Source organism: Cibotium barometz, chromosome 63, assembly GCF_041138505.1.
Source record: "Cibotium barometz isolate CiBa-2024 chromosome 63, ASM4113850v1, whole genome shotgun sequence".
In the NCBI taxonomy this organism is placed as follows: domain Eukaryota; kingdom Viridiplantae; phylum Streptophyta; class Polypodiopsida; order Cyatheales; family Cibotiaceae; genus Cibotium; species Cibotium barometz.
The window spans coordinates 34,151,038-34,174,351 of NC_141108.1; the positions used below are offsets into that span (position 1 = coordinate 34,151,038).

At 46.0% G+C, this 23,314-nt stretch overlaps 2 protein-coding genes across 4 annotated transcripts in view; one reads left to right on the forward strand and one right to left on the reverse strand.

Annotated features, from left to right (window-relative positions):
- The first annotated feature begins 660 nt into the window (after nucleotides 1-660).
- The window catches only part of LOC147603980 (protein Dr1 homolog), a 50,337-nt gene continuing 27,683 nt past the window's right edge, over nucleotides 661-23,314 (forward strand). The window contains exons 1-2 of one of the 3 annotated variants that reach the window (XM_086795856.1): nucleotides 666-825; nucleotides 20,792-20,865. In XM_086795856.1, coding sequence (XP_086651982.1) covers nucleotides 20,820-20,865 — 46 coding nt within the window. In that variant the 5' untranslated portion in view covers nucleotides 666-825; nucleotides 20,792-20,819. Of the gene's footprint in view, nucleotides 826-20,791; nucleotides 20,866-23,314 lie in introns of all 3 variants that reach the window. The other 2 variants (XM_086795854.1, XM_086795855.1) reach the window with 2 other exon arrangements.
- On the reverse strand, nucleotides 11,935-14,745 carry LOC147603981 (uncharacterized). The gene is made up of 4 exons (XM_086795928.1): nucleotides 13,295-14,745; nucleotides 12,855-13,197; nucleotides 12,602-12,763; nucleotides 11,935-12,460 (listed from the first exon to the last, which is right to left on the reverse strand). The coding sequence occupies exons 1-4, from the start codon at nucleotides 14,743-14,745 to the stop codon at nucleotides 12,044-12,046; spliced, it is 2,373 nt and encodes a 790-aa protein (XP_086652054.1). The 3' UTR covers nucleotides 11,935-12,043.

Sequence of the window (23,314 nt, forward strand, 5' to 3'; positions counted from 1 at the left end):
GTTTTTTTGTGAGCCTATATTCCAAGGACACCTTTGGAATAAATTATCCACTGAGCTTTCAGATGATTTTTTCCATTTCTTGCAGTAGAGAGGGTGTGCAAACGTTGGTGTTTGTCATTCTATAGTAAATAATCAAGCTCTGTTGAATGCAAGACCTCTTACGACAGTATGGAAGTGGGTGCATGATTTTGAAGGGTTGCCTGTTCCTAATAGATTAAGTGTTGTCAGTGTGCCCAAAAGGTGGAGAACAAGATATTGATACAGCAGCTTATAAACGCTAGAGAATACATTCATAGATATCTTTGTATCAATGAAGTAAGCATTTGAAAAAGAGAATGTTTGCAATGATGTGACATGTGTAATCTATGTTGCTTTCGAGGACGAGCGTTTCTTTTTTTTGGAATTGGCTAGAATTAGAAAGTGCAAAAAACACACACCCGTGTGCGTGCTATCGCTTGTGCAATGAGGGCTTGAACCCGTTACCTTGGGACTAGAGCAACACCTCTCTCTACTGCACTAATTTGCGATCGATAAGGATAAATGCAAGAATACTCTTGCGCGTCAAGGACGGGTCAAGCCACTAGTAAAAATAAAAATTGGAAAGAGTATGAGAATCTCTTGTGCATAGGCACGTGGAAAAGAGGAGAGAGAGACACGAACGAGCAACAAAAAAGAATCGATGGTTTTCCAGCAGATGAATCGGAACATTTTTTTTCTGCCAATCTTAGAACTTAAGTGAATCGATCGGAATTATTATAAAGAAAGAAAGCTTCCCGTCCTCATCGAAACTAGGGTTTCGCAGGCCGCCGATGTGCTCCTGGACAGGTATTTTTCCTCAATTTCGTGTTTTGCTCTCGATTTCGTGCTTTCCCAAGTTCAATTTATCGCTTCTTGATACGATAATTTTCTTTCTGTCGTTGAATTCGGCCGTACGTTTGGTCAAATAAGGGTTTTCTGCTCTCCCATAGCAGGTGGGGCACTGCCTGTCCCAATCTAGATGTAGGGAACCTCGTTTTTCCCATTCCTGCAATCAGAGGGTACTCGCTGTCTGTGTGTATGTATGCGCGCGCTGTAAGCTTTAACAATCAGAGTGCATGTGGGCGACCTCATGTTTGTTGCCCCGCACTGCACCAAGATCCTAATCATAAACTTGCTTCTATACATCAAAGCGTTAAACGATTCTCAAAAATGACTGAACACAAGAAAGCCTTTGCAGATCGCAGTAGAGTTTAGTCCGACATGTCAAAACTGTCAAGCTGCTTGCCAATGGATAAATCCCCCGAAATAGAAAGCCTTTTATTATCTTTTGCATGAGACATTGAGAGGTAATTGGGTTGAGGTCACCTTGAGAGGGGAAGAGACCTTAACAAGCACCAGGAATGTCATTGAAGGACATCACTCTTCACACATACACAAGTATCGTAATCACTAGAAGAAGTCATATCGAGGGTGTTTTGCAATTTTGCGCCAGACATGGGAGGCTGCCTAGACGGCAAAAACCTATTGGTAGGATACCCTCACGGCCACTGTTCTACATAATTGGATATTGCAGATACCTCATGGACGCTCCGAAAATGTGCAGGGAATGGGCTCAACAAGAAATGAACCGGCGATCTCAGTCATCAATTCTGATGCACTAACCGCTTGGCCCGCAATTACTCCGCTGAGCTGGATGTAGCATGTGCCAAGCTAGAACTATGTGAAACAACGAAACCTTCTTTAAACCCGAGTTTAGTGAGTCTTTAGTTAGCAATCCTTTAATGAATGTGAAAGATGTAGTCGACACCAGATGGGGTCCCAAATTACCCACTGAAGGTCCCTCCCTGCAAGTAGGAGTATTTGCTTTATTTCTTCTTCTGGAGAACTGAATACAAGCTAAAGTGTGTCCACAAGACTGAGTGGACAAACTGACTGACTAACCGCCAAAGGCAAGGACAAAGCGACCAAATGCTGGGCAGAACTGTGCATAAGCTGTAGGTGACTGTGAAGTTATCTTCGACGAGGATACACCGGCCCGAGACAGAGGGTTGGTGTGTTGAGTACTCTTGAAGAGGTTGAGCTTCTTTTGCCTTGGGCTGAAAGCACAAGAGTGGCTGTAAGTATGCAAAGGCTGGAGCCTATGCACACATGCTTGATTGAATCTGCTTGATAACTCTGATTTTATCTTATGATTTTTGGGAGTGATTGTGGCTTGGCTTTTTATATGGATCCAAGGGATTGGTCGGCTGCCAGAGTATGCTGTCGACTTGCTTTTTAATTGCCACGACTTGAATAACTAGAATTTAATGCTATGTCTTGCTGTGTGGTTGGTCGGGTTGCTAGCCGACTGCTGCCACTGGTTGACTGCTGTCAAGGCCCTCCTTGTCCTAGCCGACTGCATTCCCAGGCCATATAGGCTACTGCCTAGTGCCTAAAGGAAGGCTAGGGGTATTAGCTACCCGTTGCAAGGTTTGCCCATTCTTTGGGTTGGCCCCTACTACATGAAGTGCAACTAAGTGCTTTCAATGCAATCTACTCCTATGGTTGACATCTACATGCACCTACGTGATGAACACTTGCTTCTCCACACTGGGTTAAGAGGACTGACGTGACACTGACCTCTATCGCTGGGAGACTGACCTACGTAGCTCGTGCATGACATGTCCCGGACTCGGGCTCACCAAGGGGTCATGGCATACGACAAAATATCCTAAAAGGTACTACTTCTGTACATGATTCTTGCACTGTTGATGAGCCAGTTTGTGACCGTGTACCATAGTGCATGGGTGCACGTGACATTCCCTCCTGCTTAGCTTGGTGGCAGGTTCATAGCTTCGAGATAGTCCGCCAATAACTGTGGATACTTGAGGAAGAATTCTTCATCTAGCGAAATAGCTTCATGGGTCCCTCGATCTTTGAAGTTTGTATAAAATTGGCGAAGACGTCGTACGGAACCATGCTTCCATCGACGTAGAAGGATCTGTTCAGGCCCTATCACTTTTGCTTCATCAACCGTTTCCAGCTGCTGCTCTTTTGGAACATTTTGCAATGAAGGTCCAATATAAGGCTTTAATGAAGAGACATGGAAGACGTTGTGCATCGATGTCACGTGCATCCCGCACTTGGATGTGAGGCCAGTCCGGGACGAGTCAGCCAGGGTTCCACTATATGTGTCCGAGGTCAGGTGTGCATTGTCCTGCACATGAAGCAGTGCGAGTCCGCGCTGTGAGTCTCCCTCTGGAATGACGTCAATTGCTCTGTGTGTTTGGTTTGCGACCAGATGCCAGACATCTGTGTAGAGCATGTAGGTTTGCATGTAGAAATGGGGCCAGCCCATAGGGCTACCCCAAGGCTTAGGTGTGCATTCATAGAGTGGGCATGGGGGAGGTGTAGAACCACCCCCAAGGGGCTAGGAGGGCCCCGGCTGTGCCCACCAGCCATGTTGTGGGCTGGAAGGGGTTGTCGGCCAGCCCTAGGGGGCCTGGACAGCCAGCCGACCGGGCCCCAAGCCTAGTTTGGCTGCCGGCCAGGTGTGGGACAGCCCACACTGGCTGCCCAGCAGCCCAGCATAAATGCGCAAGATGGACAGGACAGGTAGGTGTGAAAACGCTTGAGATTATTAGCATTAAAAGCTATTGGACCTAGTCATGGGAAAATACTGTTGGCCGCCTATGTTAAGCTGGCCGACTGAAGGTTAGAGAGGGTATAAATACCCAGCCATGGGCTGCGTTTCAGGCATCTGAATCTTCACAAGGTGCCGAAGCTACTCTAGGGGCCTAGACAAGCCAAGGAGAAGCTAACGCAAGGGTGAAAGCTGAAAGTCAAGGGCAGAGGTTTTACCTCAGTCAAGAAGGTCTAGGTTTAGTCTTTTATTTGCTGATTTGCATCATTCTAATAGAAGCAAATACACCATTCGTGGTGGGGGCCCTACAGAGGGTATTCGAGACCCAATACTATGGCCTCTCTCTCTCTCTCTCTCTCTCTCTCTCTCTCTCTCTCTATTTTCTGCACATCTATTTTCAGTTTTGTGCTTCATACTCGTTGTGAACAATTGCTGATTTTTGAGCTTTGAAGTTATTGATTTACCCCGAAGCTTCCGCATGTTACAGTGGTATTAGAGCCTACTTCAAGTGTAAAGATTCAACAAGAAAAAGAAGAAAAAAAGCCCAGAAATTTTTTCTCGCTTGTGTGGTTGGTCTCTAGACTCCGGTGGACCACCCCTTTTGGATTGACTCCTGTCCCTCAAAGGACGGTTGGTTTTCAGCCTCCGGAAGTCTCCCACACACTGAGTGGATGGTCAGATTGCGCTTCGGAAAGGCAGTGCATTTTCTTGCTATGGCGAGCTACGACGATGAGAGAGAACAAGCTACGACGACGAGAGAGAACAAGAACCGTGGGACCGAAGTGCACCAGGCAGTCCAGTTAGGACATCAGGCATGAGTGTACTAGAGATGTTCCAAAAGATGATGCGAGCAATCGCAGAATAGGGTACCAAATTGGAAAAGGCGCAGATACTGGCTCTGGAAGAGTGCACCCGTTCTCCAGCTCCTCTTTTTCCGTCTCCTCCCTCCTTCCGTTTCCCAGATTTCAAATTCTCTACAAAGGGACCCTTTCGAAGGGTCACGACTGTAGCCGAGTTAAATGCTTGAGGTGCAGATGCGTGCAATGGAGATTTGACAACGTGAAGACGACGCCATGCGACGCGTGAAACATGAACGATACCTTGCGGCTTTGGACGCAAGATTGACACCAACGGCTTCCTCAAGTCATTTTCCCGAGAAAATGAACTTCAGTAAGTATAATGGTAAACCCGACCCTACAACTCTTTATTCATGGTTGCATCAATTTGAAGCTTACTTTGCCGCAATTCGAAAAAGTGATACTGATAGGGTGATCTTAGCTAGTTGGTACTTGGAAGGTACCCACACCAGATTAGGTATGGCAGATGTTTGGGATGAGTTTGTCCTCAACCTTAAGTAGCGGTTTCTACTACCCCATTACCTTGAGCGACTCGAATACGAGTTTAGGGGAGCGTGTCAAAATGCGCAACTAGTCCTTCATTTTGCCAATAAAATTTCAAACTTATGTTTGCAGTTGGGCTTATCTGATAAGGACAAGAAGGGCAATTCCTTTTTGGCCTTGACACGCAAATCCAGTGCAAGGTGCGTATGTTTAGGCCAGCCACCTTCGAAGACGCACTCTAGCTTGCGCAGAGTGCTGAAATGAAGCACAATGGCAGAAAGCCCCGGACTTCCCAGCGTGCTACTATGAGAATATGCAGCGGAGATGATGACAAAATCTGAGAACACAAGAGCAAGTGCACTGCAGAACAATATAGCAATGGAGAAGGAGAGAGAGAGGCGTGTAACTCTGCTCTATATACACAAGAAAATCCCGAATAACTGATAGAATGAGTGGGAGGCCATGGGGCCATTTTATATGGCCCCATATGAGCAGTCGGCCAGCATTAAGGACAGCCGATAGCCTCTTAGAAGTCCACGACCAGCACCAGCTCCAGTTGGCCAGCCCTAGAGAGTCGGCCAGCATCTGCACCAAGTCGGCCCTCACATGTGTGGAGTCGGCCAGCATCTGCACCAAGTCGGCCAGCTACAATAGACTATCTGGGGGACAGCAGACTCAGTCGGCCACCATAAGGATCAGCCAGGAGCCAAAAAACAGCCTCCCACATCTGGTAAAAAATAGGGAAAAATATGGAGAGTGGGGAAAAATGAGAAAACACCTAAATCGGGCGGGCACACCCACAACAGAGGCTATGGTGTAAATATACAGACAAGAGATGACTGCTAACACCCCCTCTCAGCTCCTGGATGTGGAACCAACCCCAGTGAGCTCTGGAGTGCCGTTGAAGCATAGCGTGAGATACAGACTTCGTGAAGAGGTCCACCACACTCTCCTCCGTCGAACAGAACTCTAGGAAGATGATGTCTCGTAGTATTCAGGACAAAGAAACTCCTGTAGATGAGGAAGTTCTTTCCACAGGGACCTCTTGGAAAGCCAGGCAGGTGACAGTTGCTTACTTGCAGAAGGAGAGGTGGATGTTGCACATTCTCCAAGCTTTGTGGTTCCGGATTCAGAGGGGGTTGGTTACAGGTTTCCAAAGGCCTTGAATGGTCTTCAGCAGGTTTCCAGGACTTGGCATCCCACCGTAACAGTTGTTGATCCTTGTGAGCAGTATGATGCCTCCTTGACTCGAAAGTAGAATGGTTCATTGATTTGGTTGGTGATTACCAGATTGAACGGGAGCTTCCTAATGAGGCTGTTGAGCTCATGTTTGCAGAGGACTCTTTGGGAGGCACGATTGCGTATCTTGTGGTTTCTGCAGCATGCGAAGGATCTTGGACTCTTTTACACGAGGGGGATTGATGGATGGAGTCAGACTCCACCGATGGAGTGACTCAGATTGGGGAGGAGAGCAAGACACGAGGATCTTGACATCAGGCTATAGTTTTTCCCTTGGCTCAGGAGCATTTTTATGGAGCAGTAAGAGGCAGCCATCTATTGCCTTGTCGTCGACAAAGGCAGAGTATCGGGCTGCTTTGGTGCTACTTGTGAGGTGGTGAGGTTGCAGAGGTTGCTTGGCAGGATTGGGTTTCCACTAGTGGAACCCACGGTCATCCAGAGGCATTTTGTTCGTGAAAAGATCATTGTTGATGACAGAGCATAGGTTACCTGTAAAGTTTTCTCTGACCGACGAACATAAGAACTACCAACATTTGTACTGGAAAGTTCCTGCCAAACTACTGCCATCAACTGGCAAGCCATCCACCATCTGGTCCCGGCTGCGGTGTGCAGTTGAGGAAGATGAAAGAACGGACCCTGGCATTGACACGATCCCATAACTGTGCCTGTGCCTCACGTTCCTTCCGAATCGAGGGTAACTCCCCTTCCTCCAAGGCCTTGGAACCCCAACAACAATGAAATCAGCAAGGTCGTAAGACTCCAGAATAGATTCCATTATTACCTTCCATATGCCGTAGTTGTTCCCATCCAATTGACGGTCCACTAGGAACGTGGGGAGTGTAGGGATCTTCACATGCTTCTCAGCCATCTCAAGTAAATCTGCCATTGCGGGGATGTAACTGAAAAGGGTGGGTGAGTGGGAAAAAAAAACTTAAACCTGCAAGTGGCTGTCCAGCAAATCAGCCCGCCTTTCTCTTGCTTCTTCTCTTCCCGAACAGTCCAAAACAGTCCAATCAGCAACAAAACAGCCCCCCCTCTTGCTCACAATTCCCAAGATTTATCAAGAGCCTAGAGCTCTGATACCATGTCAGAATATGCAGCGGAGATGATGACAAAATCTGAGACACAAGAGCAAGTGCACTGCAGAAAAATACAGCAATGGGGAAGGAGAGAGAGAGAGGCGTGTAACTCTGCTCTATATACACAAGAAAATCCTGAATAACTGATACAATGAGTGGGGGGCCATGGGGCCATTTTATATGGCCCCATATGAGTAGTCGGCCAGCATTAAGGACAATAGACAACCTCTCAGAAGTCCATGACCAGCACCTCCAGTCGGCCCGCTCCAGAGAGTTGGCCCTCACACGTCTGGAGTCGGCCAGCATCTACACCAAGTCGGCCAGCTACAGCAGACTATCTGAGGGCAGCAGACTCAGTCGGCCACCATAAGGATCAGCCAGGAGTTAAAAAGCAGCCTCCCACATCTGGTAAAAAATAGAGAAAAATATGGAGAGTGGGGAAAAATGAGAACACCTAAATCAGGCGGGCACACCTACAACAGAGGCCCTGGTGTAAATATATAGAGGTGGGCTCTCCTCTCACTTTTTCATCTTGCCTTTTATATCTTTTTCTCCCTCACTTACGAGACTGCTTGTGTCTCTTGCTTGGGACTGTATTGCTTCAGTATATTCAGCATAGTTGCTTCATATCTCTCTCTCTCTCTTGCACTCTCTATTCAACACACTCTAGTGCTCTAGTGCTTCCATTCTGTGCACTCTTTCATGGTATCATCGCTCCCGGTTCAGCGATTCCATCTGCTGCCCAGATTTAGCACTGTTTACAGCCCCTTAACGTCTGCGTTTTTCTCAGATTTGCAGCCTTCTACTTACTGCGTTTTCTGGACAGCTTCTGCTGGTTGTTCTCCTTCGGTTTGGCTTCATCGCTTGCAGCCAGAAGGTAACTTTTTCATCAGTGTTTCACTTCTACTTTGAGTTTGGATCTAGGCGGCCTGTTTTTTCAGGACAGCAGCCCATCTTTGGCTGCGTTTTCCTCTCCGGTGGACATTCCCTTGTGCAGAGGGGGATCGTGGTGGTTCCGGCTTTGGTGGCACCCTTGGTACTTATGGAGGACACTTCTTCTGAGATTGAGCCCAAGCTTTTGTGATGGCTGCTCTGACTACTCTTCATATGTTCTGTGAGTCTGCAAAGTTGGATGGTTCCAACTACACCTTGTGGAAGGTGAAGGTGAAATCGGCCTTGCGTGGCGTGGATCTCTGGGATTGGCTTGTTACACCGGCCAATGCCACCCCTCCCACCCTTGCTTCTGGTGGTGTGACTCAGGCACATATTGATATTTGGCAGGTGAATGATCGTCGCGTTTTCTCCTTTTTGATGAACTGTCAGGATTCTGTTCTCTCTCATGTGCGTACAACAGATGCTGCACATGAAGTTTGGAAGGCTTTTGCGGATCTCTACGAGATTAAGTCTCCAGGTCGGATTTTGGCGTTGGAAAAGCAACTTATGAACTTATCAGTATCCGCCTTTCCATCTTTATCTATTTTCATCTCGAAGATGAAAGATCTCTGGGATGAGCTTGCTGTTTGTGGCAAGGACATCTCTATAGAGGACATGGCTATTCGGCTTCTCTCCAAACTTCGAAAGAGGTTTGATGCATATTTTCAATCTCTTGTTTCTTCTCCTCGCCCTGTTCCAGTTACTTGGGAGGAAGTTCTCCCCTTCGTTATGCAGATTGAGTCTCGCTTTGAGGAGCGGACTGGCACCTTTGGTGGCCCTGATGGAGCTTTGGCTGCGCGAGATAAAGGGAAGAATCAACAAAAGAAAGGGAAAGGGGGTTCTGACAAGAACTCCAAGGATATCGACAAGGATAAAGACAACAGTAAATCTTCTAAAAACAAAGACATTGAGTGTCATTATTGTGGCAAGAAGGGTCATAAATCGTCCCAATGTCACAAGAAGACACGGGATGAAGCAGCAAAGAACTCTTCCTCTACAGCAGTGTCTCAGACCAAGAAGGATGATGGCATTCTTCTATTGGTAGGTACTCGTCGTATACTTGCTCTTGTGACTTCTCAGTCACGGTCGTGGATTGTGGATAGTGGTGCTACTGCTCACATGACACCCCATCGAGATTGGTTCGAGGACTTCATTGCCAGGTCAGGCGAGATCACTTTGGGTGATTCTTCTTCCGTGCCAGTACATGGACATGGCACCATCCCCATCTTCCGCTCTTTTGAGGACAAGAGGTACTTCTTTGACGTTCTGTATATTCTAGATTTGGCTTTTAATCTTTTGTCAGCGAGTGCTCTTACAGCTCAGGGTGTGGAGGTGATCTTTTCTCGTTAATGAGATTACCATTCGTGATAATGCGATATCATTGATGAAGTTGAAGTGATGGTTCCAGAACAGATCCTTTTGCACAAGCATGGCTCAGGCTGAAGGCAAAGACAGTTCCTCACAAAGTTTCAGGATCGAGGGACCCATGAAGCGGTATGGCTTGAGAAAGAGTTTTTCGAGGACTATTCGGTGTTATTGATGGATTATTTGGAGGCTATGCAGCTTCCGTCAAGTTAAGCAGAAGGGGATGTCACGTGCATCCCGTACTTGGATGCCATGTAGACATGTCTGTACAGAAGGTGCAGGACCTGGGATGGTAAACTGGTCCCATGTGAGCCCAGTTTGGGATGAGTCAACCAGGGTTCCATCCCAGTCGTCCGAGGTCTGGTGTGCATTGTCCTGCACATGAAGTAGTGCCAGTCCGCGCTGTGAGTCTCCCTCTGGAATGATGTCAGTTGCTCTGAGTGCTTGGCAGCCAGCCGACTGGGTCCCAAGCATAGTTTGGCTGCCGGCCAGGTGTGGGACAGCCCACACTGGCTGCCCAACAGCCCTTTGTCCATGCGCAGGGCTGCCCAGCAGCCCAGCATAAATACGCAAGATGGACAGGACAGGTAGGTGTGAAAGCGCTTGAGATTATTAGCATTAAAAGCTATTGGACCTAGTCGTGGGAAAATACAGCTGGCCGATTGAAGGTTAGAGAGGGTATAAATACCCAGCCATGGGCTGCGTTTTAGGTATCTGAATCTTCACAAGGTGCTGAAGCTACTCAAGGGGCCTAGACAAGCCAAGGAGAAGCTAACACAAAGGTGAAAGCTAAAGGTCAAGGGCAGAGGTTTTACCTCAGTCAAGAAGGTCCAGGTTCAGTCTTTTATTTTCTGATTTGCATCATTTTAATAGAAGCAAATACACCATTCATGATGGGGACCCTACAGAGGGTATTCGGGACCCAATTCTCTCTCTCTCTCTCTCTCTCTCTCTCTCTCTCTCTTCAGTTTTGTGTGTTCTACTCGTCCTGAACGATTGCAGATTTTCTGAGCACTAAAGTTACCGATCTACCCTGAAGCTTTTGCATGTTACAGTCCAATTGTTTGGCAATTTGAGTTGCATGGTGGCATTGCTTATCTTCTTGATGATGGGAAAAGGACCAAAACTTCTAAATGACAACTTTGGACAGCGCTTGCCCGCTTGCCTGAGTCTTTGCTTCATGATTCTTAAATATACCCATTCACCTTCTTTGAAGTTGACGTCTCTCCGTGACTTGTTTGCCTGTCTGGTGTAAGCCACATGAGCTTTGGTAAGATGCTCTTTGGCTCAATGATGGCTGAAAAGGTTTCTGTCGTCTTGTTGGCTTCCAAGGAAGGAGAGATCATCTGCGTGAGAAGGGACGAAAACCTTCTACCAAAGGCTGCCTCATACGGAGTTCAACCAACACTGGATGAGTGTGTCATCGAGAATCGCCTGTACCAATGGGAGATGAAGCTCCCATTTCGACTACTGGTCATGGCACTACGCTTTAAGCACATTGAAAGCCAAGTGATTGTAAATCTCGGTTTGGCCATCAGTCTGGGGATGGAATGTACTGGACAATTGCAATTTGGTACCAAAGTTGTCGAATAGAGCTCGCCAGAAGTGAGATGTAAACTTCAGATTCCGATATGAAGTAATGGTCCATGGCAAACCACAAACTGGATACCAATGTCGGAGAAAAAGCTAGGCTATATCTTCTGCTGTGGCTGTCTATTTGTATGGTATAAGCATACAAAATTTACTGAATCTGTCAATTATCTTCATATAATGAGTATTCCGAGATCCAATAGATGCGGAAAGTGGTCCAACGAAATCCATTGAAATGTCGTGAAACGGACCTTCAGGAAGAATAGGCAATCATTGAAGTAACCCTGCCTATTTGGTGTGAGGTACTTTCAGTTTTTGACATATGGAACATGCAGAAACATAGTTGTACACATTCCTGTGCATCTTCGATCAATACAATGATCTCTCTAACTTCTTCAAAGTATTGTTGATCCCGCGATGACCACCAACAAGTGAATCATGGGCATCGTGGAGGAGTGCCTGTCTTTTCTGCTTGAGAACACAGTCTCGCCCCTTGTAAAAGAGTCAACCGTCTTGAATGGTATAATGCAAGGTAGGTCCATACGTACGGTACGTACGGTACGGTACGAGTACGGTACGCAGTACAGTACGGTCTTTGAGCAAAAGTACGTAAAGTGCGTCAATATAATATATATATAAATTAGATCCACTAGTACATATCATTGAATGTCATTCATGAAACATAAACTTTGAATGGTTTAAACTTTAAACATTGAACATTGAAAGAGTAGAGATTCAAGAAGGAAACAAATGAACATAAGGTAAAATCATGATTACAAAAACTCTGAGCATGCGCAAAGCGCTACAAGTAAAGAAACCGATACAAAGGACACGGGGGAAAAAACCTCTCCTAAAGAGAGTAAAAAGTGCCCCGGTCAACCTAGGTCCTGCAAAGGCTACTCATCATCATCAACACCTGATGATGAAGCTGAATCAGATGGGACGTCTCCATCGGTAAGGACATTCCCATCAGAATCATACTCAGGCTCTACATAGGGTACTCCCTCATGATCATCTAGCATCTCCTCTGTAGCTACTGTCGATGTCTCCGCATGTGATGTGGTAGATGTGCGTCGTCCTCGTCCTCGACGAGTCCCGCCCCTAGCGCCTCGTCTACCTCGCCCGCTCGACTGCACAACATGCGCATCACCACTGGGCTCAATGTCATACGCCCTGGAAGAAGCCCGAGTCACCCTGCGGTCTATACTCTCCAGCTCTCTGTGCAACATGCGAATTATCTCCTCCTGCTCGTTTCTCAATGCGGTCTGCGCCTCTTCTGCGGTAGCAACGTGCTCCAGAGATAGAGGATCAACCTGTCAACAACAATAAACATGTTCAATGCGAATTGTCTGTGACCATGGCATGCCAAAAATGCTGGCAGCTCTGAGCTGCATGCATCATAATATTGTTACTTGTATATACTAATGTCTAGACTCTATGACACAATCAGTCACCTGCATAGGATGCTCAAGTTTCTTAAGATTTTGAACCAATCGAAGATTGGCTCGGCAATAAACCAAGCGTTCCAACTGGCTGGTCTTGAGTTTATTGCGGATCTTTGTATGAATAAGAGAGTAGGCACTCCAATTACGCTCACACGCACCAGCTGAACAATCCTACAAGTAATAAAAGTCTTAAAGTAATCAAAACCTATTTATTATCACACATCGTTTTCCAAATTCCATTTAGGGAGTTATTGTCACTCACTTGAGAGAGGACGCGCAATGCCACTTGTTGGAGTTGGAATGATTGATAACCATAAATCAACCACCAGTTAATCGGGGCCTTTGCCTCGTCTTCCTTGTTGCATGAGGTTCTGCTAAAAGCGGCACCCAAGCTATGCATGTAGGATACCATGGAGTTGTTTACCTCTGACTGCTGCTCCTGAGGATAGGTTGCCTCCAAGTACATGTCGCGCATGGTAAGAAGCTCTGGATTGCTTATGGTCTCATCCTTTCGATAAAGAGGATGAAGGAGTGCAGCCATGCCATGAATTGGGCGAGACATGTACTCCCAACGCGTCTCTATAATCTGATTCAGTTCTCTAATTCTAAAGAGGAAAAAAGAGTCAAGACCAAAGTTATAATAAGAGCAATTTAAAATGATTGGTGCGATAAACATGTGACGTGCACTTGACAATGGCTTACCTGTCTTGAGACACCACTGTGGACCGACTAATCTCTAGCCGCATCCTCCTAAACATGTGGTAGAGGAGACCCATGGTAGATCCCTCCATGTCTGTCATGCGCAAGAGAAAGAAGAGCGGCTTCAGCAACTTGACAATCTTTGCTGTCTCCTCCCAAAAATTCTCGTCCAAGATCTTACGTTGGACATACTTTGTAGGCTCTGAATTGCAATGTCGTGGATCTTTCCACGTTGGATCAACCACAGTGGCTTGTAGAGGATCATGGAGCCTCTGCAAACGCTCCAAAGCGAATCGAGTCTTGGAAGGCCGTACCATATCAAGCCCGGGGCTCTTGCTGCGAAAGAGCGCCAATGCTTTGTGTTTTTTTCTGAAAAAGGTGGTGATGCGATTGGCATCCGCCAACACTGGCTGCACCCAAGTAAGCTTGCCCACATCCTCCATTAATAAATCCAAGCAATGTGCAGCACATGGAGTCCACACAATGCTTGGGAACTCACCTTCTACCAACTCTCCCATCCTCCTACAGTTGGAGGCATTGTCAGTGACCACCTGTACAACATTTTCTGGACCCACCTCTATGATGGCTTGCCTAATGTGCTGATATATAAATTCAGCTGTAACACTCTCACCTGCCTTACCAGCATCCACCGCACGCAAGAAATAGGTGCCAAAACATGATGATACAAGAATGTTTATCATGTGGCGCCTTCGGATGTCGGCCCATCCATCAGACAAGATGGTGCATCCAAACTTTCTCCAGCTGTCCCGTATTGGTTGCAGCGCCACATCTATCCTGGCTTTCTCCTCATCTAGCATGCGTGTCCTCATTTGTTTGTATTCGACCCCGTGCCAATCCTCGCACGAACCCACAGCAGCTATTGCTTGAACCATCTTCTTCCATTGGTCCGTGCGAAGCACATTGAAGGAGATATTGCATTGTATAAGTGTGCGTGCAATCTCTATCTCGGCAACCCTTTGCCGCTCCTTTACCCATGCGGTGCTAAAGATGCGAGATGGGAGAGTGGTCTGCTGTTTAGAAGAACTATCACAATGCATGTCGGAACCTGCACCTTCCTCCATAATGCTCTCCTCTACTCTTGCCCTCTTTCTACTAGGCTGCCCCATTGCACTAGTAGAGGATCCTGTAGCAGCCGTTGGATTAACAAATGCAGCTCGAGGAGGAAGAGGATCCAACAAATCCTCGTCTTCAGCTGCCATGGCTGCACCCTGTGAAGCCTTCAAATTTTGCTCGGCTATCACCTTATTTGCTATGTCGCGTGGCACAGATTTGCAAGCTGAAATGCCATTGCCACCGAGACCCGATACATGAGAGATGAGGCGAGTAACTGAACTTTTGAAGTCACCTCCACAATACCGGCATCTCCATTGGTTGCTCTTCTCATCATCTTGGAGTGTGTGAAGCTTCCAATAGGCATGTCGTTTCTTGCCCATGGCACAGAGAGAGAGAGAGAGAGAGAGAGAGAGAGAGAGAGAGAGAGAGAGATGTGTGTGTTATTTTGGAATTTGGATGTGTGTGTGTACAGTGTACACGCTTGTCACTATGTGTGCACTGTGTGTGTGTGACATGTTTGTGTGTGTGTGTGTGTGTGTGTGAGAGAGAGAGAGAGAGAGAGAGAGAGAGAGAGAGAGAGATTATTCAACCTTCAGTCGTGTGTGTGTGTGTGTGACATGTTTGTGTGTGTGTGTGTGTGTGTGTGTGTGTGTGTGAGAGAGAGAGAGAGAGAGAGAGAGAGAGAGAGAGATTGCTTGCAGCCTTGCTGAGTGTGTGTGTGTGCGCCAGTAGTCTGCGCGCTGCTGGCTGCATGTGCGCGTTGTTTTTTTTTCCATTTTTCTTCCCGTTTTTTTTTTCTCTCTCCCGTTTGTTTTTCCGTTTTTTAATTGGGCCCGTTTTCTGCAGCCCGCCGAACCCGTTTTTTTTTTTGTTTTTTTCTACTTTAAGTTTGGCCCTTTATTTGGGCCATGCCTTATAAATAATAAAGGCTAATGAGCCCAGCCCAGCCCCGCCCCAAAAAAATGACCACCGACGCTCAGCATTAAAGAGACGACGCCGACCTGCAACACGTGGAAAAAAAAATAGCACACGCCCTTAACGTTCCGTACGTACAAAAACGTACGTACGTCTAGAACGCCTCACATCCAAGTGTACGCGTACCTGACCCAACCCTGGTATAATGACCCGGTTCTTGTCAAATCCCCATAGGATCTCCTCGTAGAACGCTCTTGGTACAAGACTCGAAACCTGCAAACAAACCAAACAAACATGACGGGGGTGCAGGCCTGACTCACCTCCCACTTTGACAGCCGTGGGCAAGCCCACAAGTCTTGGCTGTTCCCACCGAGCCACGAGCTGAGCTAACTAGATGGACGTACCAACCAATCTCTACCTCGTGACATCCCATACTGCCACGAAGCTACCCTTGTGGGCCTCGAGACTGCTGCCGGCCTCGGCTGCGTGAAGCGGGTGCATGTCTGCACTAGATCCAGGCTCCTGACCATAGAGCTCTCACAAAGACACGCGAGACTCTATATGACTAATGACTAACCGTGGCCACCCTTTTATAGGCTCTTGGCCGGTCATCGGGTGTCCACACTCCTGCCCGTTAGTCTATCCCTAACTCAGCTCGTCATACAGCCTGCTTAGCTCCAAGCTTCCCCAACCTCAAAGCTAGTCTTGTGTGCGTGTAGCATATGGTAGATACACACTGTGCACATGACATACTCCCCTTCCTCTAAGAGCTCACTCCAAAGCTCACTAAAAAGCCAGGGTAATCTCTCTGAAGAGTAGTCAATGTCTCCCATGTAGTGTCCTCCTCAACACGATCCTTTCACTTGATCTTGTATTCCGTGATTAGCGTATTACGGAATCTTCTTTCACGAAATCCAAGAATCTTTTCAGGTTCGTGTGGAACAAATGTCATGTCCTCGACATCTATGATTTCTTTTGGAGTAACTAATTGGTCTGTTCCACCCAGTACTTCCTTAAGTCTATTGACATGAAATACAGGATGAACTTTCACATGAGAAGGCAAATCCAATTCATATGCAACTGAACCAATCCGTCGTGTAATACGAAATGGTCCACAGTATCTAGGGGATAATTTCGGAGATTGACCTGTCCGTAAAGTCTCGGAATCTTTCGGAACTCGCAAATACACCATCGTTCCTTCAGAGAACTCTCTGGGTGAACGATGTCTATTAGAATAAAATCTGTCTCGGTCTTGAGCACTTCTAATAGATTCCTTCACAACTTGTAACATTTCTTGCAGATGGCGTGCTTTTTTACAGAGCATTGCTCTCACCCTCCTGCTTAGCATCAAATACCACGGATGGCATAGGATGCATAGAAGGTAAAAGTTGAACTGCATTTGTGGTAGTAGGCGGGGCTGGAGGAGCTGGAGACGCTGTGACAACTGTGGCAGAAGGAGCTTTGGAGGCTTGCACCACTTGCCATTTCTGGCAATCCTTCTTACCGTGCTTGATGGTATGAAAAAAAAAACATCTATTTTTTGACTGGTATTTTCTTTGCTCCTTTGGAGGAAGATAGCCTCCAGTGATGTCTGCTTTAGCCTTTTCCTCGGGGGTTTTCTTAGGCTTGGATTCCTTATTCTTCTTACCCCTTGAACTAGAGCTATTACTGCCGTCTTTCTTAGCATCTTTAGAAGATGCATTACCTTTCCTTGGCTGCGCAGCAGATTGCCCCTGCTGGGGTTTGTTACTATACTGTGATGACTGCTTGGGCTTGCCTCCGTTCATCTTCATTTCTTCATTTTGAGCCAGAGTCAAAGCCTAGCCATGTGTACTGGGTTCAAAGTTACGAACTGTGAACCGGATATTAGGATCTAATCCACGAATGAATTGATACATCTTGGACGGTTAAGTTTGAATGACGGTAGTTGATGTCGCGGGCTGGTGGCACGTATGGTTGGGGAAACTGAAGAGAGGTACATTCTCGATCGAGCTCTCGTTGGTGCTCCCGAGCGGCGAGTTCAGCTTGACGCCGGTCTTCTTCGATCCTGCGTTGGGCTTCCTCATAGTCCCGTCTATTTGCTTTTTCTTGTTGTTTTCTTGCTTCAGCTTCAGCTTCAGCTTTTTCTTCTCTCCGTCGAACTCGTCTTCTCTTCTTTGTTGTTCTATTTGAAAGAAGAGGGAGACGTAGTCGGGGGTTGCTGGAGGAGGAGGAGGTCGTGTTGCTGTTGCCTTCAAGAGTTGGAGATGCTCCATAAGAAGCTGATTCTGAGCTCTGAGTAGAGCTATGGTATCTGTGGTAGTCAGAAGAGCAAGGTCTCCTTCGGGGGAGATGTCTTCTGGCTGATGTGTACTCTCTGTAGACATGATGCTGAAGTTGGTGGTCATGCCGGAACGCAATCTGACCATCCAAGGATGTCCTCACGCTAGGATGCAGTGTGTGGACAAGATGAATTGATACCAATGTAACATGCAGTGGAAGTATTCGTAATTAAGGATCCTGTCACACAAGTCTCACACCGCCTTCTGTATCCTGAGTTTCACGAGTTTAGCAATCCACTTTTATGACTTCCAACCTTAAGAGATTTAGAGAGAGGGAGATAAACTGTACACCGTACGGGGTCCCGAATTACCCACTAAAGGGCCCCCTATCCCGTTACCGGAATAGTATTTGCTTTATTACTTTGAAGAGACTGACTTTGGACTGACGATAAGCCAAACACAAGATCTAGGAGGACCAAGAGTCGAGCTGATTTGTACATGGCTGTAGAAGCACCAATAATGACCGATCTCGAGCCTTTGCACTCTTCCTAGTGGATGTAGGAAGTCTGCAAATCTGAGGCTGAGAGGAGGGGCTGATTGGGACTGTTTCTAGGCTGTGAATGAATGCTGAGTTTTACCTTCACCAAAGTAGCTGAAGCAAAACGATGAGTTGTATGTATGCTGAAAACTGTATGTGTGCTGAAAACGCAAGGTACTGAAGTGCTCCTACTGGCTGAATGCTATGGATGCTGCGTTTTGAAGATGGATGGCTGAATGCTTCATGTGTTGATGCTCCTTGTGCTGAAGGGAAACACTTGACTCCAAGTAATGATGATATGGAATGAGTGATGCAATGCTAAGCTATTTATATGAGCTTTTGATGCTGGTGGGCTGGCTACAGAGTTGGCCGACTGCATCATTATTGCTACATGACTAGAAAATGTGGTAAATGCTGTAAAATGGTAATTAAATACTAATAAATATGGAGAAAATATTGGAATAATCCTGAATAATATTCTGATGCTTCTGCCATGGTCTATGTGGTCTTGTGTGCCTATGGGATGGATGATATGCAAAATGCAACCATGAGTTAATGCAAACCCTAAGGCTTCTATGACTTCTATATGCATGAATGATTCTCTCCAAGTGGGTTAAGGGACTTCGATTGACTGACTGACTGTCTAAGGCTGAGGAATGACCTACGTAGCTCGTGCCTGACATATCCTAGACTGGGGATTACAATGGGGTCATGGCGTACGACAATTATCATCCTAAAGGGTACAAATACTGTACAATGTTGCACTGATGGCGATGAGCCATCTTGTCACCATGCATTACAGTGCAAAGTGCATGTGACACCTGGTGAAAAGATAGACAGCATTGGTGGAGTCAGTTGTTCCATTAGTTTAGCGGAATGATTGAGTATGTACCGGGTAAGCACAACCCTGTAGCAATTGCTATTAGTCGCAAAGGTAGTATTTAGATAGTACAAGAGTCCACTGTGTTGGAGATGCAAGGAAAAGGTTTAGATAGTATGAAGACACAGTATATATACTGTCCAGAATTTGGAACTCGTTATAGTATGGCCCTTTATTAAAAAATGGGTCATTATTCAATTCAGGACGGCTGGCTCTTTTACAAGGGTTGACTCTGTGTCCTCAAGGAGAAAAGACCGGCATTCCTCCATGATGCCCATATCATGAGGGTCTAATTCACGACATTTCAATGGATTTCGTCGGACCACTTCCCGCATCTACTGGATCTCGGAATACTTAGTGTATGACGATAGTAAATTTTGTATGCTTATACCATGCAAACAGACGACCGCAACAGAAGATATAGCCTGGCTCTTTCTCCGATATTGGTATCCAGTTTGTGGTTTGCCATAAACCATTACTTCAGATCGGGATCCAAAGTTTACAGAGCTCTGTTCAACAACTTTGATACCAAATTGCAATTGTCCAGTGCATTCCATCCCAGACTGTTGGCCAAATCGAGATTTACAATCAGTTGGCTTTCGATGTGCTTAAAGCGTACTGCCATGATCAGCAGTACACTTTATCTCCCATTGGTACAGGTGATTCTGAATGACTCACACTCATCCAGCATTGGCAGAACTCCATACGAGGCAGCTTTTGGTCGAAGATTTTCATCCCTTCTCATGGAGATGATCTCTCCTTCCTTGGAAGTCAACAAGATGACATAAATTTTTTCAGCCATCATTGAGTCAGTCAAAGAGCGTCTTACCAAAGCTCAGGAGGCTTACACCAGACAGGCAAATAAGTCAAGGAGAGACGTCAACTTCAAGGAAGGTGAATGGGTATACTTAAGGATCATGAAGCAAAGACTCGAGCAGGTGGGCAAGCACTGTCGAAAGTTGTCTTTCAGGAGTCTTGGTCCTTTTCCCATCATAAAGAAGATAAGCGATGTTGCCATGCAACTCAAATTGTTAGATAGTTGGACGATGCACAATGCAGAATGCTCCAGAAGAGAAGCAACCATAAATGGTCGATGAAGCAAAAGTGATAGAGCTTGAGCAGATCCTTCTACATCGTTGGAAGCATAGTTCCGGATGACGTCTTCGCCAATTTTATACCAAGTTCAAAGATCGAGGAACCCATGAAGCCGTTTGGCTAGATGAAGAATTCTTCCTGGAGTATCCACAGTTATTGGCGGACTATCTCGAAGCCATGAACCTGCCGCCAAGCTAAGGAGGAGGGAATGTCACGTGCACCCATGCATTGTGGTACACGGTGACAAACTGGCTTATCAATAGTGCAAGAATCATGTACGGAAATAGTACCTTTTTAGGATATTTTGTTGTGCTAATCATGGACACAGAGATGGTGTTGGCTGCGTTGGCTTGCCTACGAGCAGCTCACGGCTATGAGGGCAACTATGGCATAGCATGGCAAGGAGTTTGGAGCCCTTAGGTTCAAGCGCTAGTCCTCAGCTCTCTTAGATCCCACTTTTGTTCTTGTCCATCATTTGTCGTAGGAGAACGAGGACTCTAGGCGAGCATGAGGTGGAGTAGCCAGCTCCTTCCGAGGCAGATCTTATGATTTTGTTCATGGATGATCTTGTTGTCATGTGGGGCTTCTAGGATTATATTTATCTTAATAATAAAAATCATTGTGGCTTGTTATTTTACCAGGAGTATGTTGACGCTTCAGTTTTAACACATGAAAACTTACAAATTACTGGCTGTGCTAACCTTTAGAAAATGTCTTTTTATTGTCTCTTGTGATAGGTTTTCTAGCAAGCTGGAGGCATCTTCAATGGAGATTGTAGGCAGGGCAAAGGAAGATGTATCACTTCCTAAAGGTTTGCTATGGTGTTTGTGTGTAATTTTTTTAAATTATTGATTTGCTCAGGTAAAGATTGAAGATCTTATGCATGGGTGTATCGTGTTACTTGTGAATCTGTGTGAGGTTTTTTATTAGGAATAGCTTGCACTTTAAATTTGAAGTTGAAACGAGTCAAAACAGGTTTGTAGTGAATGGAGACAAGCTTTATTGCTAGGCTTTATCAGGGCTATGTTGTTTTAGAAGATAAGATGATCGAAAGAGACATGCACTCATGCATGCCGCTATCCTTGTATTATACCTTATCATAAATGCTTTATTAGACATACAACCTACGAACTGCAAAATGAGCTTCTAAAGATGGAGTCACATCTTTCTCAGAAAATCTGATCATCTATAAATATGAGGTTGAAGAATGCTTTAGGCTTGCTTGATATTATATTGCATTAAATAACACGTTAAGGATTTTTAGTTTTTGACAAAAGTCCTATCCATAAAATGGAAACAAAGTTGTTACAAAAATCTCTATAGAATAAGAAAGTTTTTATTAAATGTGTTCAAAAGACCCAATGGTTCTATGTGACCAAAAGTGATACAAGGGTTTCATGTGGTATTGAGATGAAGGGAGGGAGAGAATATATATTCTAGGTGTGGTTTGGGGGTGGGGGACATGGGACATGTAACATCATCTATGATGAGCTTGGGATTTGGTCAAGAAAGGGCCAGGGCTCTAAAGGGGTGATAAGTGCCTCACGCTCTTGTCCACAAAGATTGGGCAATGGTGCATGCGCATAAGATCTGTTCATGTGGTGCTTACGGTCTCTGTGGGGGGTAGAGAGCCTCCCTATAATAAATGCGCCAATTATTGTGACATGAATGCTAGTGATGGAAGACTTAAATGATGACTAATGCTAAGCAAAATACACATTGATGCTAATTAGAAATGCAAACGCACACTCGAGAATGGCAAGTTGTATTAAGGTTGGTTGTAAGCCCAGCGGGGCGTGCCGTGACAGACTCAACTACGTATCCAAGAGATAGAGATATAGAGAGAGAGGGGGAGAGAAAAAGGGTTAGGGAACTTTGCACAATACACAATGCTGGATTTGCGGAGCCTCCCAGTCGAGTCTTTGTTGGAACTCTCGGTTGGCTTTCTCTCTGCGGCATTGGTCTTCCTCATATTTGCATGTGGCTTCCTTATCCCTTTGTTCCTCCGCATGTCTCATTTCTTTTTCTTCTTTTGCTTTTCTTTCTGCTTCTTCATCTTTTCTTCTTTGTTCTTCATGTCGGTCTTCATCTTTTCTTCTTTGTTCCTCCATATCTAGAAGGACTTGTGCCAGATCTAGATCTGAGATGCCTTCTTTGGGCTTCTCTTTTTCGGCGGCAAGTTGCATCTTCAGAGAATTTATTTGCTCCATCATTATTTGCAAGAGCTCTTCTGTGCTTAGCGGAAGCATTTTTTCTGTTTGGAAGCTTTGTGCCTCCATCACTTCTTGTTGGCTTTCTTCTTGATGTGATGTCTCTCTCGACACGGTGGAGGCCTGAAGTTTTTTCCGGACCGCAGTTTTACAATCCACCTAATGCTCTCACTTCTTTAGGTAGCCAAGTTGGGTTACCAGCCTGATGCTCTGATACCAATGTTACATGCACTGAGCTTGATCGTGATAACGCACAACAGGGCCTTCTTTATACCTTTATGTGGTGAGAATCTTTAGCATCAACTTTAGAGAGGAGAGAGAGAGAAGAGAATGAGAATGTGGAAGACGACACAGTATTGGGTCCCAATACCCACTGAAGTGCCGCCCCCCCCCCCTCCCGGTTGCAAGCAGGAGTATTCGCTTATATTATTCTTTGGAGAATGCTGTACAATGCTGAGTATAAGTGATATGAATGCCCAACACAAGGACAAGAAAGACCGTACATTGGCTGAGTATCCACCTAGTCCGAGGCTCTGCTGAAGACTCTTCTGGCCACTGATGCAAGTTCAGCTGTAGGACTGCACATATGCTGGCTGAATGTGAAAAAGAGCTTCCTGGAATAGCCTGGAGTTGACTGGATGCTCCAAACTTTCTGCACTTTGCTGAATACCTGAATTAATTGAATGGGAATGATGCACTTGTATATATATGCCTCATGCTGCTGGTCGGCCAGCATTAATGCTGTCGGTCAGTTCAGAATGGACAAAATAATAAATAAAATAGCATTAATTGCTATTTACTGCTGCGCATAAGATTGAGCCCCTTTTGCTGCAGCCCGACTGCTGAAGTAGAGCCTGACTGCCTGCTGGACCCCTTGTATGCTGGCCGATAGCCAGTGGGCAAGAGATAGGGCAGCCGATTGGCTTCCCAAGCCCACCAATGGCTTGGATGAGGCCCCTTTGTGGGCTGGCCATGCCATGGCCCAGCCCAAGGCATACTAAATGCTCCTAAATGCAGACCTAATGCTAAGGCTGACCCTACATGCTTTAA

Bases quoted from the DNA above. Each gene is read 5' to 3' on its own strand.
- LOC147603981 (XM_086795928.1), bottom strand. From the start codon at position 14,745: ATGGGCAAGAAACGACATGCCTATTGGAAGCTTCACACACTCCAAGAT. The intron at 13,198-13,294 runs GTAAGCCATTGT...TTTCCTCTTTAG, and splicing joins ACAGTGGTGTCTCAAGACAG to AATTAGAGAACTGAATCAGA. The intron at 12,461-12,601 runs GTGACTGATTGT...TGTTGTTGACAG, and splicing joins AACTTGAGCATCCTATGCAG to GTTGATCCTCTATCTCTGGA.